This window comes from Anabas testudineus, chromosome 4 (genome assembly GCF_900324465.2).
Source record: "Anabas testudineus chromosome 4, fAnaTes1.2, whole genome shotgun sequence".
NCBI lineage: Eukaryota > Metazoa > Chordata > Actinopteri > Anabantiformes > Anabantidae > Anabas > Anabas testudineus.
The window spans coordinates 22,946,030-22,963,127 of record NC_046613.1 but is presented as its reverse complement, the minus strand read 5'-3'; the positions used below and the strand labels follow the sequence as shown (position 1 = coordinate 22,963,127).

Genomic DNA, 17,098 nt, shown 5'->3' with positions numbered 1-17,098 from the left:
CACCATTTTGAAATATGTCACCTTTATTGACCTGTAATTATATTGTTCCCTAGAGCCAGTTGCTATAATTCCACAGTGTAGTGGGCCCAAACAGCACCGAAGATTGGATAGAAAATTATTCTCAGCAGCTGCATGATGCCTGGAGTTCCTACTCAAAAATGGATGACTGATCGAGGACTTTAACAGGAAAATATAGGTTGTTTTTAAGCCTTCAGAACATGAAACATACAGAGGAACTTCACATTTCTAATCTATTTTTATCTTTGACTATTAGGAAACAAAAAGTCCAGTTTAGTAGTGAACAGATCCGTCATTTTTCTAAGTTAGTTAACTTGGAGAGTTCATGTGGAATGCATGAATGAGTAAATCAACTTAGATAATAGATGGAGTAATCAATTTTCATTTCAAGAGACAAAAAAAATGAGACAAGCATTGAATTCAGCCTGAATGCTTATGTACGCCCACACGCTCACACAAGCCCACATCCTGGCACCCAAGCAGCTTTTCTAAGTTTGTTGAGTGAAAGCGTTCATATTCAAACACTGTTTAGCCTCTCTGTACTGTGTTTACAGTGCAGAATGAGAAACATCAATCCATCCCTGCACAATGAAGCCTAAACTTGTTTACCTCACTTAAAACCAATTACAGAAGACAGCAGAGTAGAATATTCAAACTGAGTGGGGGAGTTCAAGAGGATGGAGGAAAACGACCTGCCGCTGTAATTCCTCATGATAACAGCTGGAGTCTGGCCCGCCAGAGGATAACCCTGTTATTATCATCTAATTCCCACACATAGAAGTTCCAATACAGGTTCATAGCAGGAAGCAGACTTTATAGTTAAGTCTCACGTTGTGATCAATGAAGAAAAGAGCAGAGGAGAAGCCATGGAAGAAAACCAGAGGTTAAAGAGAAGGAAAGTGCGACGGAAGGGAAACTAAAAATAGATGACATGGGATAAAGGAAGACTCTTCCTCCAGCTATGATTACACTAGTTGCTCTGTCTGTCAAACAGATTGTCCTCCCCCCCACGCACACACCAACACCAACACAGACACTGGCAATAAAACACCAAAAGGTTAGAGAGTGTCTGGCTTCCTTCATTGCCAACAGTCTCAGCCACTGGCTTATAACCTTATCAAGGGTTTATGAGAAAAGGCCTACTGGGACATCACTCTGCTGTCAGATCACACAATCCACCTTAAGAGTCATTAAACAGTTGTAATTATAGCACAGAGGGTCGTTTTCAGGTGAAGATGTTCATCTGTCTGAGAGAACAACTCCATTTGTGATAAATTAAGTAGAGGACATTTCGAACAGCAGCTGAGATCAGCTGTCACTAATTCATGTTATTGCATGATTTAAACGGATGAAAGAACAAATGCACCACTGTTGGTGTATGTGCTTTCTGAGAGAAACACCCAGTCCTCTCTAAACTATCAGAACTACTATCATCAGGTCAAACCTACAGACTTCAGTTACTACTGCTAATGCTACTGTTCCATAGCTCTACAGCTCTTTATAGTGCCTTTCTACTAAAGTGGAGATCAACATTGTGAAGCAGCTAAAGGACCAAATATTTCCCTCAAGGGATGGTGGTGACCAAAACCACAGCTACAAGCAGGATGAATACTAAACTTTTGGTAGGTAAACACAAATGACACATAATGTTACTCAACAACAACAACACAGAACATGTGACAACATTTAATTGTGTTTCATTAAAATGCCTCCACAATCTGCCTTTACAGCAGTGTTTTTAAAATAGCTAAATTATTTTGATTGTAAAGTTTAGTCTCATAAACCCAATTTGAATAGCAATAAAATCCTGATTTGTGATACTGTCTGTAAGAATGGTGATGTGATATTATGGCCAAATTGCCCACCTCTACTTTACATCTGTTGAATGTATAAACAGGGAATGGTTTGCTAACATTTTCCTAAACTAATTTTTGATATGAAAACACTGCTGTTACTTAGGAAATGTCTTAAAGTGATTTCTGCTCTTTGGCATAGACCGTTTATTTACAGCCTCAAGAAATGCTGCAGGGTGGATTTGTATTTAATTTATTTTTTTGTAACACAACAGGCAACAGTGACTAACAATCTGCTGCTGGCCAAAAAAACCATGCAATGTTGTTGTATTACCTTTCAGATAAGGCTTTCCATTTCCTCCCCCATTTCCACTGTCTACTTTCATTTTCAACACCAATATCAGATGGCTGCTTTTTTGAAAATGCATGATCTAAAAGCTACATTCACTGAGATTGTTAAAAATATGCCCACCTGAGTTCTTTGCCCTTGTGGTATCTTAGCTGCCTTTATTGATCTTACACCACAGTCGTTGTTGTTCTCGCTCAAGTTGCTCTAAATGCCACTCTTGTCATCTTAGCTAATGGTTACCTCATTATTTTTTAATGATACCATACAGTGACACAGTTGCTGGCATTAATTTCCATGTCCTTTAATTAAGGAAGATGTGCTCAGTGGTTGTCCTCAGCAATGGAGATTGTGATTTTAGTCTAATCAGAAACTGTTTCATACCAGGAACACCAGGTAAATGCAGGTAATTTGTTGTGTAAGGAGAGCTCTAGGCCCTGTGGATTAGGAGTGACATGTGTGAGCTAGGCCTAAGTGCGAGAGCCACTCTGTAAGACCAAAGTAGGACTGTATGCTGCATACAGTGTCATGATCAACATGGATCTGTCAGAACCTGGACATGTCACAAACCTACTCATGAAATGACTAGACTAGACCGTAATGGGGCGTTGACACTAATAGCAGATGATTACTAACTCCTTTTATTATCTTTCTATCTAAAAAACGACCTGAATTTCCCCTCTGGGATTTATAAAGTTTACCTTATGTTATCATACTATGAGTGCACATTATTTCCTGCAAGTTACCAATACAGTAGAACAACTTGTAAAACCAAATCACAGACATTGTATGACACTGCTCGAAAATAAACATACTCAACATGACTCCCCGACAACTACATCTATGCTAGAGTCTAGCCATTGGTTGTTGTTGGCAATATGGGCGAAGACTGAAGAAGTTTGAAAATACAGTACAGTAATATCAGATGGTAGAACAATTTTGTAGCAACCTATAATCAATGTAAGGAGGCTGTAAAGTATTAAGTTATATAGTGACTTTATATTCAATTCTAGTGAATACATGCCGTTTATAATCCCTTGCTCCGTACAGTGCTGCTCAGCAGTGGAGCATTGAGAGTCTGCAGCAACACAACTTATCAAAACAGTAATCTTGTTTCTTCTTCTTAAAGTGAGAAACAAATGAGTCCTGCACCTTCAGTGATTTGAAATGGTTAGTATTGATTTTAAAGGAAAATATATTTTCTATCAGAATAAATAAAGTTTTTGTTACCTCACAGCCTCCAGACACCATGTTTTCACCATGTTTTCACAGCTTGTTGGTTGCTAAGAATTCCTACTATCCAGTGAGTTGGTTTTCCCAACATGCTTTACATGATGGTTTGTCCTCCCTTTTTTCCAGGAGGTTAAACTCTCTATTTCCCAACAGCGCAGCGTTTCAGAGCTGAACAAATTTGAGGGATCTAAGTAATTTTCATAGCTGGGTTTCAGTGGAGAGATGAAGTGGCACATGATTGTCTAAATTGTCCATGAGGCTTCTGCAGTGAACACTCAATTCCTGGCAGGAACATTGTGGACAAACATGCTGTGTATCAGCACAGAATGATGCCTGACGACGTGGAAAGCCAAGAGGCAGGAAAAAGGCCATGTGTAGAAAAAAAAGTCAATCTTTGTGCCAATTACTTCCCCAAAAATGGATACCTCTTATTTCATTTCATGTGTTTGACAACTCACAAGAAAAACTCCCACATGCAGCGTTCAAGGTGAACTTCCTCCTACATGCTATGAAGGTCTACACACCCCAGCCCTTTCAGGTGTGCATGTATGCCAGAAGATATGGTCAGAAACACAGAGTGCAAGAAAGAGGAACGCTACAACATTAAGCTTTGACAAGATTTTGGCTACTGGTCTTGTTACTCCTCAGTGTTTGGCAGCCTGCAGTCTTACCACAACTTAACAAGTCTCCACACACAGTTACATCATCATCAGACCACAAGGTTATCAAGAAAAACAACCAGAGCACAGAGCCTACTAAGAGAAGGTTTATCCAATAAAAAGGGGTCAAGCAATGCTGAGTTTACAGTCAGTGTAAGTTTAAGTTTCTTAAGCTTTTTTATTTAATATATTTATATATATTTTATTCTATGTGAATACTATTGAAAAGCTAAGTCTGTGCATGTAAAGATGTTCAGGGGACAGCCAGCCATAAACAGAGACTCCATGAATTGTTTGATTTAGTAGATTAATATGTTACAGATCATTGTCTTAATACAACTGTTGTTATAAAACCACACATTACATTTGGTTTATTTCCCTCTACCATTTATAATAATCAACACACTTACATAAGTTCCTGGAAGAAGATATAATAAACACTGTATATATTATAAATCACATATAGTTTAAGTCCCTTTTAGATAAACAGAACATATAGTTCACATTTTAATTGGATAAGACTTCAGCTTTATGTCTTACATAATGCTGTGTCTACACCAACAGCTGCGTTTTTAACACGTGCACCTGATCAGGCTTTTTACGCACCAAGTCTTTATTTTGGGTCATGAGCTAAAACGACCAGTACGGGTTGATATAATCATTGGAGGACAGTGAAGGATCAACATCATCTTCTGAGCTTTAAGTGTATTAAATTATATACTTTATGCTTTTCTCCATACTCAGTATAAAATCACTTTTCTCCTCCACAGCTCCATTCTGAGGTAAGTGTAAATATGTTGTACATCTTGTTTGCTATCCATCTTCTCTTCAAGTTTGACAACTGCATGATTTACTTCAACACATTCATTTCCAAGTCGCACAGACAGGAAAACTGTGATTTCACAGCTGTCACAGTCTGCCCCACTGCCTCCTTACACCTCTTCCCTCTTTCCTCGCCAAATCTTTATGCCACCATCACACCACTGTTCTGAGGGGAGTAATCTTTTGTGTATAAACAGCGTTCATGGTGTTTTAAATCTCACAGCATAAAAACACTGACTGCCCAGTTTTACCAATAAGAGACAGACCTTCATACTGTACCTGGTAGTTTGGTAAACAACATCTTTTGAGGAACTGTATAATCTTTTTGGAAATTATCTGGACTGTTACTAAAAATATTGTATGGGTTCTTGCTAGAAGACCATCATTACGTCCAACTGAGTTCTGTGGCTTTCCAGCAAGACATGTTAACAGTAACTTCATACAGAGGCTCTGGCCATGAGCCCTCAGGCTGTGCCTGATCAGGCTCTTCAGTACAGTAATGCATCCATGTTAGAGTGTGCTAGTGATTTCAGGTCTGGACCAATTGAGGCACATTAATGATGGGACAAGAGAAGGAAAAAAGAGACAGAGAATGAGTGCGTTGTCAGTGGAGTGCTGCCTGTAGCACTCCACACAGACATCAGAGTGTTTACACCTGCCTGACAGCATCTGGAAGTGGGCCACAGGCAAAACCCCTTTCAAAGCATCTGTTGTACAGTCTTTAAAGAGCACATGCTCATATGAACTGACACACACACACACACACACACACACACACACACACACACACACACACACACACACACACACACACACACACACACACACACACACACACACACACACACACACACACACACTTCCCTTCTCTTTCCAGCTAATTCACACACAAAGAAAACAAAAGCTTTTTCCTTAAGCTTATGCTTGAACTACCGCATCAGACAACACTGACATAATAGAAAAGGGTTCTGTTTTGAGGCTTTAAAATAATCTTGACATTCTGACTGCTGATTTTGACACAGCACTCACATTTTATTGAAACCATCAATGAACATCCTTCTCTTGCTAAAAGCCTCTCTTTTACCCCAAAATCAAGTCTTCTAAAAGTCAACACCCTGACTTGACCTCATGGACATAAATCCTGAAGCAGGACTGATGTGCGCTCTCTAAGTCCTCTGGGATCATTTGAACGTTGGGCACCGAGGGATTTGTCAGTCTAACAGGAACTGACAGGAAAAGAATGAACTTTAACACTCACAGGCTGCTTTCCCTTTCATGAGCTTCCAGAGACACCCCGTAGTGAATCAAATGCCTCCACGCAGGAACATACACACACAGCTGTGTAATAAAAATGCATGCACATAGGTACCAACACAGAGACACACACATCTTATTCAATATTACCTTCCTCCACTTGTCCCTGCACATTCCCATTTAATCTGTCAAGCTGTTACAAATGTACCACAAACTATAAGTACACACCCAGTACATGTACACACAAAGCGGGTACAACAAATGTCACACATGACACACACTTCCTCCAATGACCTGAAAATAGAGGTCACTCCTGAGGGCTCGTTGTTTCAGTGATTTCACGCCATGTTGCTTTCAATCAGGGGCTCTAATGAAAGGTCTCATAACTAACATAAATGGGACCCGAGGGCTGTTAAACAACTGAATAGCTCTCTTTCGCAACTCTTGAGTTAAATCCCAGAATGGGTCTCGTTCTCTGTTGAGTCTTCATGTAGTGAGTAAACAGATATTTCTCAGTGAGTCTTGAGCCTACGGTAACGTTACGCTTTGTCATTTGGGTCCTGATAAAAAGTTTAATGAACTCCAGCCTGCAGTGTTGCCCAACACCTTATCTGTTTAATTGTTTACTATTATTAGAGAGTACCTAATTATCCAGATTTAACTACAGATCAGGGCACGTCCTGCAAAGAGGAAACTTTGACACTTTTAGTGGCAAGGTGAAAAAGAACATATAGAACTAAAAAACAATAACTTTCCTCTGAAACAGGTTTTGTGCATGTGGACAGCTCTGAAACCAGTGAAGTAGAAGAAACAGAAGAAGAAAATTTGTTGCAGTTACACCCTCCAAGATAATTATGTGTATTATGTTGCAGCTTTGTTCATTCACCTGTACGTTCCACATCCCAGGTGTCTTGTGTAGTTTGGTTTGATGGTTTAGTAAGCGTCAAATGAATTAGTCAAACATTCTTAAAGTAAAAATTACACCAGTTCCAAATGGCCAAACTCATTTGTAACACCATGTCCTCAATATCTGTCTTGTGTTAATCTATTCAATAAGATAGTGAGGTTAAGTGAGAAGGTCAAATCTTCACCACACCTGGTTAACTGGCTGGGTGGTGGAGCTCCTTTTTGCTTTATGTTTGCACATCCTGCTGTTTAAAAGCTGTTTTTGTAGTGTTACAACCTTTTCCCGTGATCCACAGAAACCCTGTTGGTTTCTTTAACACATTGCATATCACAAGTTATCAGTGTAGAAATAACTGAATCAAATTTCACCTTTGTTGTGTTTTTGTGTCAATTTGTGGCAGATATGTCAGAAAACAACTGTCCTGTTGGAGGAGGGGAAGTACATTATGTGCTCAGGACAACAGCCCCCCGAACTAAAGATTCTCCTGAACCCAGCTACTGACAACTACTTTGCATCCATACGTGTAATCCCACTGTAATAGTTGGGGCAGTTGTATGTTTGCATAAAACAACCAACAAGTGTCTTCTCTTATAAAAAATGGAATGGAATGGACCTTAACGCCCCTGGAGAAAAAATAAAACATCCACTTAATGTCGGGTGGGCTGGTCCATCACAATGAGGTGAAAGAGAGGCCACATTAGAAAATCAATTTGGACAAATTATACAAAGAAGACAAAGATTTCAAAGTGTATTTTTTTGGTTTTCAAAGAAAAACGACTTTAATTTAATAATGAATTGTGGTGAATTGACGATGACTGCCTGATTTAGCTGTTGTACGTCTGATTGACCTTCCCACCTTCATTAAACAAGAAGGGTAAATCTGCTGCCTGGAGCCTTTCTAAGAGCACTTCCAGGACTGTCTCAACCATGATGTTTGTTATATAAACATGAGCCAGGAGCAGTTCCCAAATGTTACACAGAAATTCAGTATTAATAATTTAAAAAGTTTATTTATTGTTTCACAGATTTGGAGAACATTAACTGTTGGGAAACGCATTCGGAAACTACAAAATAAAATCATTCCTCCAAATGGACTGTTTCATAAATGGAACCAGGTTCTCTCTATGTCGTCCACTACACTCTTTCGCTCAGCAAAGCCAGGCGGTGTGAAGTCATAAAAAGTGAAAACATAATAAAATGATTATGATACACCATTGTTGCAAACTTGATGCTCAAGGTCTCAAGCCAAACAGCAGTGCAATAAACACCCCCTCTCTGCCCTCACCTCGAGCCGTTGTCCTTCCACTGCTGCCTTGGGCAGAAACACAATTACACCCCTGCACACTACTGCAATTCCCTGTAAACAGCAGCTACTCTGCTGCTCTGCCACACAGCCACGCTCACACACCTCTACACAGGCCAGAGAGCATTTCTCTGGTTATAGATAGACTGCTGGTGGTGGGTTTCCACAGGCCAGAGAGCAGACAGTCTGACTGTGCTGTATCAAATCTCTAACACAACGAGGCCGCACAAACACAAATACATGAACTGCATGACTAGCGTGGTCGTGTTGGATCCCAGCTGCCAACATACTGCTGACAGCCTCCGAACAGAAACAGGATAGCAGTAGACAGAGAGCTATTTCTACACATATGCAAGGCCGTAAACAAAGACTCTGCGATAACTTGATTTTACTAGGGGGTTAATGCAAGCACGTAAAATTCAAATGAACGTGTAAAAAAGTATTTAATTTGAAGCCTCAAGGAACTCTTGTAAATATTATAGCCTCAGAGTCATAAAACTAAAAAATGTGAAAGCTTGTTTAAACCTTGGATATTGACCGTTACACTCCAGGGACAGACTGACCTAAAGTCAAGGAACAGATATAAACAGATATTTTAAACCTGTCAGGTTTAAAAATGCAATCATAACTGTATTTGAAATAATTTTTGTTTTGTTTTGTGAATCGTTTTAAATTCCTAAAGAGCTGACAACCGATAAATAAAAGGAAATGAGAAAAGAGAGATGGTGATTGACATGCATCTAGATCCTAAGCCACCAGGTCCAGTGCAACATCTTTAAATTCTCTTTTAGTGATATCAAACTGAAGATGAGCTGCAGCTAAGTCTGCCTTCACACTTTAAACGAGTCAATATGCTAAAACCACCTTTAGTATATTTTCACCTATGAGTCAAATCCTTCCAAGCTACACTTTGACTGCAGATTAACCAAAGTTCCCTACTCTGTAAAAGCCTCTTCTGCTCCATTCAAGGTCAAAGCTGTGTCTGTATATACAGTAACTCTCCCAGGTACACTGAACAAGAATCTACATTTACAACTTGATTTGGAGTCAAGCATAGTTATCATTTGTTATATACAACAAGCTAATAATTACAGTTACATTCATGAGTGATTAGACATAATACAGAATAATCAGGAAACAGGGAGAATGTCAAATGTCTGCTACCACAAGCAAAAGTAGTAAAAACAATTATTTATTGTGGTTATCATGAAGCACAAGCACAAAATTTGTTCTGTTTAGGGACCAACTGAGAGCAATGAAATCTTATTACCAAGCAACGATATTTGGACAAACCAACTCTAATGATTCATAAGACTTGGCAGAACAAAACTAGATTACAAAACTCCACTAACTTACCCAGACACTGTAAATTATCTAGTTTTTAGACTGCGGAGTGCAGTGTTCCCATTGTCTATAGAAGCTCATTCAGAGTTTTCCAGAGGCTGAGTGCAAGATATGCTAATTCACGTTCTGCCAGACTGACATCTGAAATTTGACCTTAATGCAACAGGATACAAACATTTTTCATAATCGCACCAGAAAGGCAGCGCAATCCTCACAACAACATGCACATAAACACAAATTCAACACAGGGTGATGTCAACTTCTCTATATTGGAATGCCGGCCATTGCGTAAAAAGAGCCTCTGCTGGTCAAAGGCTCGCCTTACCAGCAGATTTACCTTGTTTTCTGAGTTCTCAGGTATCTTGGCTGTAGCGTCCAGATCTGTCACTCCTCTACTGGGGTTTAAATCCTCCGTTGCTGCCACGTGGCTCACCTCCTCCGCGTCAATGTCCGTCTCCTCGGCTACGGTCAGTGTCTTCTCGGCTCCCGTTGGCTCCCGAGCTGAGCCGAGGAAAGTACACACACATACAGGTGGATAAGCACGCACGCCTGCATACACACATGTAGGCATGAGCATGTACACACGCACACATGGGCGGAAACACATACATAGACTTGAGTAAGTCACAAAGTAAAATCGTTCACATAGCTGTAGCATACAGGTACTACATGTGTAACTGTGTAGATGTATGTTAGCCCCCATTTCACCACACAAAGAGCTGCAATACCACAGTGAAGACATATATTACTATGCTATGCTGTTGGCACTCTCCTGCTTCTTGAGAGTTTCCATTTCATGTTTTTTAAACAGCATTTCATCCCTTTTTAATACATTTCTAATAGGACAAATTGATCCAAATGGGATACAGCTTGTGGTTTCACTGAGGCAAATATAATTAACAATGGAAATTAACAATATTGCCTGGGTATGAGATAAAACTCAAAGCAGACTGCAACAAAAACATCCACAACTCTTCAACAAATTTGACTTTGTTGGAACTATTGCACATCATAATACCACTTATTTATCTTGTGATTAGATCAATGACTTAATTACATTTTTTAAAAAGGCAAAGGTTAGTTCAGTAGTAAAAACTGTTTCAATAAGTAGTACTCAAAATAAAGTAGTCGAGTTGTTGTTACTAAATGAACACTAAAACTATAAGACTCTCATTGGTGTTTTACTATTTCAAGTATGTAGGTTCGACTTTTGTGTTTCTGAACATAACTTATTGGAACATTTCCTCCCAAATGACGCTGACGCATTTCTTGCCTTTCATGCAGCCTCATGACAAGTTTCATCAAAAGAAAATCATTTTAAAACAAGTGTGATTGCAAACATTTCAAACCAAGTCTCCAATTCCTTCTGCTTCTTCAGTTCTTTCCATTTCTCCACCAAGCTGCACTCTTCCCCCTTTTTCTTCACTCAAAGTAATATTTTCCTTTCAGCTGTTAAGTCCAAAGGATCTTGACAGTTCCTTGCAGTAGATCCTCGTGATAAGAGAAATCACAAATGAGGTCAGGAAATGTGTTTGATTTGACTTTTGACACATTTAACAAACTTCATTTCAGACTGACTCTCTGATTTATTCATCACGTATTTCAGTGTATTTATCGCTATAATTTCCACTTGTTTTCATCAAGTTTACTGTATCTTCACTGCTGCAGTGACCTTATCTACTTCATCCCTTTACCTCCACCTTCATCCCCATCTGCCTCTGCTCCCAACTATTAGCGCTGTCCTCCCCCTCCACTTAAACTTCATCTGTGAGCATCTGGTCCCGGCACGTTGCTCCCTCTCTTCCCTCTTAAACACTCATCCTTGATAACCTGCTTCCACTATGTCCACCTCTCTCTCCCTCACCAGTCCTCTTTCTCTCGCTTTTCTTGCGCTGTCCTGTCCTTCCTCTGTGCTGTTGATTCCCTCTTCCTCCTTGATCCTGCGTCTTCTCAGCCCTCACACTGTTAATTAACCTGACAGGACAAAAGAATGCAGTTCCTATGTGGAAAGATGTTGACTTTGCACATGTAAGCTTTGCCCTTGTAGCTTTCTGTTTAAACTAAATATAAAGACTCGTAACAACAATTGAACAGTTAAGAGACAGTGAGTCTAACACTGTCTAATCCTGTTTTAATATTAACGTTTAATGTTACTTGTTAACGTTGGACTGATGTTTATGGTAACGGTTACATTACTGTTGCTTGCCAGCTAATAAGGCAGCAGCCTAACTTTAAGTAGGATGCAGGACACAGTCCTGAATGGGCCTACATCTCCGATTTCATACCAGCTACTGTAGAGAACTATCTCGGTAACATCTGTTGCTTGAAAAACACAATGTCCCAAGTTCAGAAGAATTCAGTTCAGTTTTTTTTACCACCTTGTACAAGAAGTATGGAACAGTCTTATTTTATCTCATACAGTGGCAAAAAAGTATGTAAAAGTCAGGGTTTTCTGCATTAATTTGTCATATAATGTGATCTTATCTTCATCAAAGTCAAGAATATTAACACATATAATGTGCCTAAAATAATAACACAAAAAATTCAGATCTTGATTTCCTTGATTTTCCATTCTGTTGTGCCGTTTTGGGTCATTGTCCTGTTGAATCACCCAACTTCTACAGAGTTTCAGCTGACTGCAAGCTGGCCAGGCCCTGATGCCGCAGATCAGGCCCAAATCATGAGGTTTCCTCCACCATACTTTACAATTGGCATGATGTTTTCATAATGATATGCAGTGCCCTTTTAATGCCAGATGAAGTGCTGTGTGTTCTTTTCAAATAGTTCAATCATAGTTTCATCAGTCAACTAAACATTTTGCCAATACTGCTGTGGAGTCAATGTGCTCTTTGGAAAACATCTTTATGGTTGTTCTCAATAAAGACATGAAACATTTGTTTTTGTGTTATTACTTTAGGCACATTATATTTGTTAATACTCTTAACTTATATGAAAATCTAATCACATTTTATGATAAATTAATGCAGAAAATCATGAAATCCACGTACTTTTTCTTGCCACTGAATAATAAAAAGGGCTTGTTACAACACGTATAACATGTTTTTCTCTGTGAACAAACTACTTTCCCCCTGGAAATAAAGAAATTATAATAATAGCGTGACATGATCGGCTCTATTTAAGTTTCTGTGAAAAGTGAAGATGAGGAAAATGCAGAATGTCATTTTTGTAAAATGAAGTTTGAACTTTGAACTTGTTCACATTAACGCCTGAGGCATTTTGTCTTACTGTATGTTTTATGGAACTGTGGCATTATCAGTTCCAGAGCTGTAAGTTAGATAGTAATTTTAATAAGATTATATTGTTAAACTATGTTGTAACACATTGTTCTGAAAAGCTGAAAAGAACAATTTTCAGAACAAAAAACCTTGTTTCTTGTTCTTTTCTTGTGACTCCATGCTGCTCAACCCAGTTTTCCATTCCCTCTCCTCCTTTATAATCCACTGCTACATTTCTTCCAATATTCATCTCTTCTTCCACCTCCTACCCTCCACTATCCAGCTTTCCTGCAGCTTTCAGTTTCTCTAATCCGCCATCTCCCGCTCTTCCACCCCTTCTTCTTTTATTGCCATAATAATTAGTTCCCGAGATAAGCTCATTGGCTGTGCGTGATGGCCCTTGTGTTGCTTAACACACCATGACAGAAAGTGTTTCAAAGTGCGTGTACAAGCCTGACTTTGTTGGCGTGTGGCGTCCTTTCACTACATGTGTGGATGTACAGTAACAGTGCGTAGGTGATCTCTGGACTCATCAGCATGAGAAAAAGAGATCACTTCTGGAGGGTTGGATGGATAACATATACAGCCCAGATGCTCTCAGATCAAGGTGGGGAGGGTGAACAGCACTAGCTGGTGTAATGACTGGAACGACGGTATGAAAGAGCTCAGTTCGTGAACTCTTCCAACTGCTGAATCCCCATGTCCGTCCTCACAGACCCCACTCATAGCCACGTGTCCCTGGGCTGCACTGAAGCCCATCCCATTCAGGCATGAGGTGCTGGATAAAAGTAGCTCAGCCCACCAGTGTTGTTGTGCAGTGCTGTCTTTCTTTGGGTTGACTCATCCGTGACATTCACTCCAGCATCGCCTTCTCCTGCTTGCCAACTTGGGCACAATGCAGGCAGGAAGAAGCACGTATATAGTAGACTCTGAGGACACTGTGGGCTGTGTGAGAAATGTGTAGGTGCTTGTGCACACTGGGGAATGTGCTGACTAGGGTTCAGACTTGCATGATATTACATTTCCACCACGGCCTTGATGATACATTTTTACACTTTGATTTTAGAAAAGCATCATTCCTTCCTGGTTTGCTTATCTCGCCTTTCCACTGAATGGAATGGTATGCTCTGCACTGGGCTGAAACCTTACTCACATGAGGGCGGATGGATCCTGGCTGCTTCTTCCTGGCACTATCTTCCTTCCTGTCCCACTTTTCCACAATCCTACTTCACATAATTTAAAGGAATACTTCAAATAAACTAATACTCGTCCAACTTCAGCTTGTTTTTTCATGGGATAGTCCACCAGTTCTACGTAATGCTATACAACAAAACAATTACTGGCATCTTGGAAAGTGGTAATGCTGCTAAAAGGAAACTCAGTGAGGCAACAACCAGAACACAGAACATCAAACAGACTGTATGTTTTTTGTTTTTAATGCGTGTTTGGGCCTTTATGTGTATATTTGTGGCTTATTTTACTGCCAGGAGTGCACAGAATATGAAAGTAGCAGAAAGTATTCAAAAAGATAGTTTTTAAAGATTGATAGCAGATGGTAAGAGACACACAAAATATAAATACACAATATGTTATCCTTCAAGCCAAGGTATTTAAGAATTAAAATATATGTTAGTTAATAATGTGCATTCATATTATCCTTTCAAGAACAGGGCAGGCTGGCTGAAGTTTGTGATCCTGGTTAGGCACAACCCTAAACCCGAGCCTTTACAATCCAATATTTTCAATACTCCTTTAAAAATCTTTTCAAACAATGTCTGTGGTTTCACTCGTGCTCAGACAAAAGTAAGCCACTCTTGTTATTCCAGTACATTTTCAGATGAGGTTATAGAGTAAGCTGCTACTGTTTCTGCTGCTAGTGACCAGCAACAATAAGTGTGGCTCGACAAATATGCAATATGTAACTAGTTGTTATAAATTGTTTATGTAGCACAAGTTGTATGTAATTACTTGTTGTGTTGTCAAGTTCTAACAATAAGTAACAAGAGTAGCAACTATTTCTGAACAACCAAGTGTGTCTTCCAAGAGACAAGAGACTGTCTGGAAATGTGTACCAGCATACCCATGTTTAAATTATATCAACTCTCCTCTTTTGGATAACACATCGTGCAAAAGCATTCCGACTGATCATAAGCCAGGACTAAACATAACTTAGCAGAACAGTAAGAAATGGAAGTGCATTCAAAGCTATAGAGTATTGAGGAGACAGGAAACGAGAGATGACTTGGAACAAAGGCTAGATCTAAACTAAGGATGCTGAAATGCACCACTAAACCACCATAACAAGGCCAGAAAAAAATTATAACTTAAACATTAGTTCTTGTTAAACAAGAAATAATGTCTTAGTTCAAATAGTTTTGCATACTCGACACATTTGTTTTTACTCTGCCTCCCCCATCAACACACTCATTATTTTGGCACACTGAACCCTGAACTGTTGGATCAACTCCACCCACTCTGTCTGACTACTGCCTGTGATCTCTCACCAGAACAATCGATGCCTGGTCTATCATGTTTTCTTCTTCTGAATCGTCTGCTGTGTTTTTTTGTGACAAGGATGATAAATTTAAATAAATGAATTAAAAAATAACCCCTAATAGAAACTTTAAAGCTGTTTCCCTTCTTCTAATTTCACACTGACTTAAAAGAGCTTCTACAAGGTTACAACAGATACCTTTTCCTTGAAACGAAAACTCCCACTCAAAACATTCATTCTGCACTTGTAGCTCTTTTGTCTACTATCAGTTTCTGATTCTACAAAGTTGTAAAGCAGAAGTGAACAAGCAGTAAGCACAGATCACTACATATACTGACAACAAGTAAGCGGACAATTATTAGAAAGTCCTTGAAGACAGAGCAGCTGCATTAAACATTTACAAGAAATGCATTTTCATGGCAGAGGTATGCTGTGCATTTTTATCTACCTGCAACAGAGGTGTCGTTGCCGTTCTTTTCGCCGTGGCAGTCCTCTTGTCCATCAGCGCTCTGCTGTGTGTGCTGCAGACTCAGTTTATGACAAACCTCGAAGGCCTGGCCAACTGTCCGAACAATGCGCATGGCCTGACTCTGGATGAGGAGAAAAGACAAGATCAGAATTTCAGATGTAATCATCAAAACATATTTTAAGTTGCCATTCAAGGAGTTTAAAGATTTGATTCAATAGTAATGTTGTTTTTTTCTTTGGATTGGCTGTTGGACTAAGTTTGAGCCTCTGTTCGTCGTGTTCTTTATCCTCTAGCCAAGTTCTTTTTCTTTTTATTCCAAACAAAACAGAAAGGTAAAACCTATCACTACCCACGGGCTATCGAATCCAGCAGATTTGCCCAAGAAACATACGGTATGCATTTTACATCAAACAGACATAATATGCGGGAAGAACAGTTTGCAGTTCATGTGTTCAGTGTTGTTAGTGTTTATCGTTTAAACTCACTAGAATATACCAATAATGTTTCCCCTAGCCTCAGGTGGATCAACTCAAGTGCATCTACTTTTCACACTTACTCCTTCCGCCCTGGTTATCAAAAGGCAGGTCAGATGAAAACGATTAAGGTGACTTCTGTTGGATATCTCTTGTCTGGTTTGTCATAATAGAGATGCACAGAGGTAGAAAAGATTTAGTTTTAAATCATGGGGGTAAAACAACTCTCATCCTCAGGATGCCTAGAAAGCCGCAGCCCAAAGCTCAAAACATTTTCTGGACCAGTGTGAAGTGTCGTTCTACAAAGTCTTAGGACTGTCAGAACAATTTGTGAGCTCCGTCTCAGTATCAGATGGAAATATATATTATTTGCAACTGGATGTTTTAAAATGGAGCTCGTTTTTGACAACATCTGACTACAACTAGGCTTTAGCATCAGCCCAATAAGGTTCATTTTCTGTAGAGCTGCGATGTTTGGCTGCAGTCTTGGTGTGCTCACAGTGTAACTGATTTATTATTATTATTTCATTTTTTAAATAAAACATTCTGCTTCAGCTTTGTTTATTACAGATGTCACAATGTTGAGCCAGCAGCTGCCACGTGATCCACACTGTACCTTCTGACCCTCATTTAGCAACAGCTTCTTTTAACAAAGGCTAAAATCAACAAAGGCTAAGCTTCCTTTAATGCATGGATGCTACAGTAATCTCTACGTTGTTGAGTTTAGTCACTCTTTAATGAAAATAC

General features: G+C 39.4%; 1 protein-coding gene across 2 annotated transcripts in view; it reads right to left on the bottom strand.

Annotated features, from left to right (window-relative positions):
- Window positions 1-17,098, bottom strand: part of LOC113152522 (carboxyl-terminal PDZ ligand of neuronal nitric oxide synthase protein-like) — a 146,784-nt gene that overhangs the window by 41,342 nt on the left and 88,344 nt on the right. Inside the window, exons 6-7 of one of the 2 annotated variants that reach the window (XM_026345814.1) lie at window positions 15,858-15,999; window positions 10,017-10,228 (exon numbers count right to left, since the gene is read on the bottom strand). In XM_026345814.1, the coding sequence (XP_026201599.1) occupies window positions 10,017-10,228; window positions 15,858-15,999 (354 nt within the window). The remainder of the gene's footprint in view (window positions 1-10,016; window positions 10,229-15,857; window positions 16,000-17,098) is intronic. The other variant, XM_026345815.1, reaches the window with a different exon arrangement.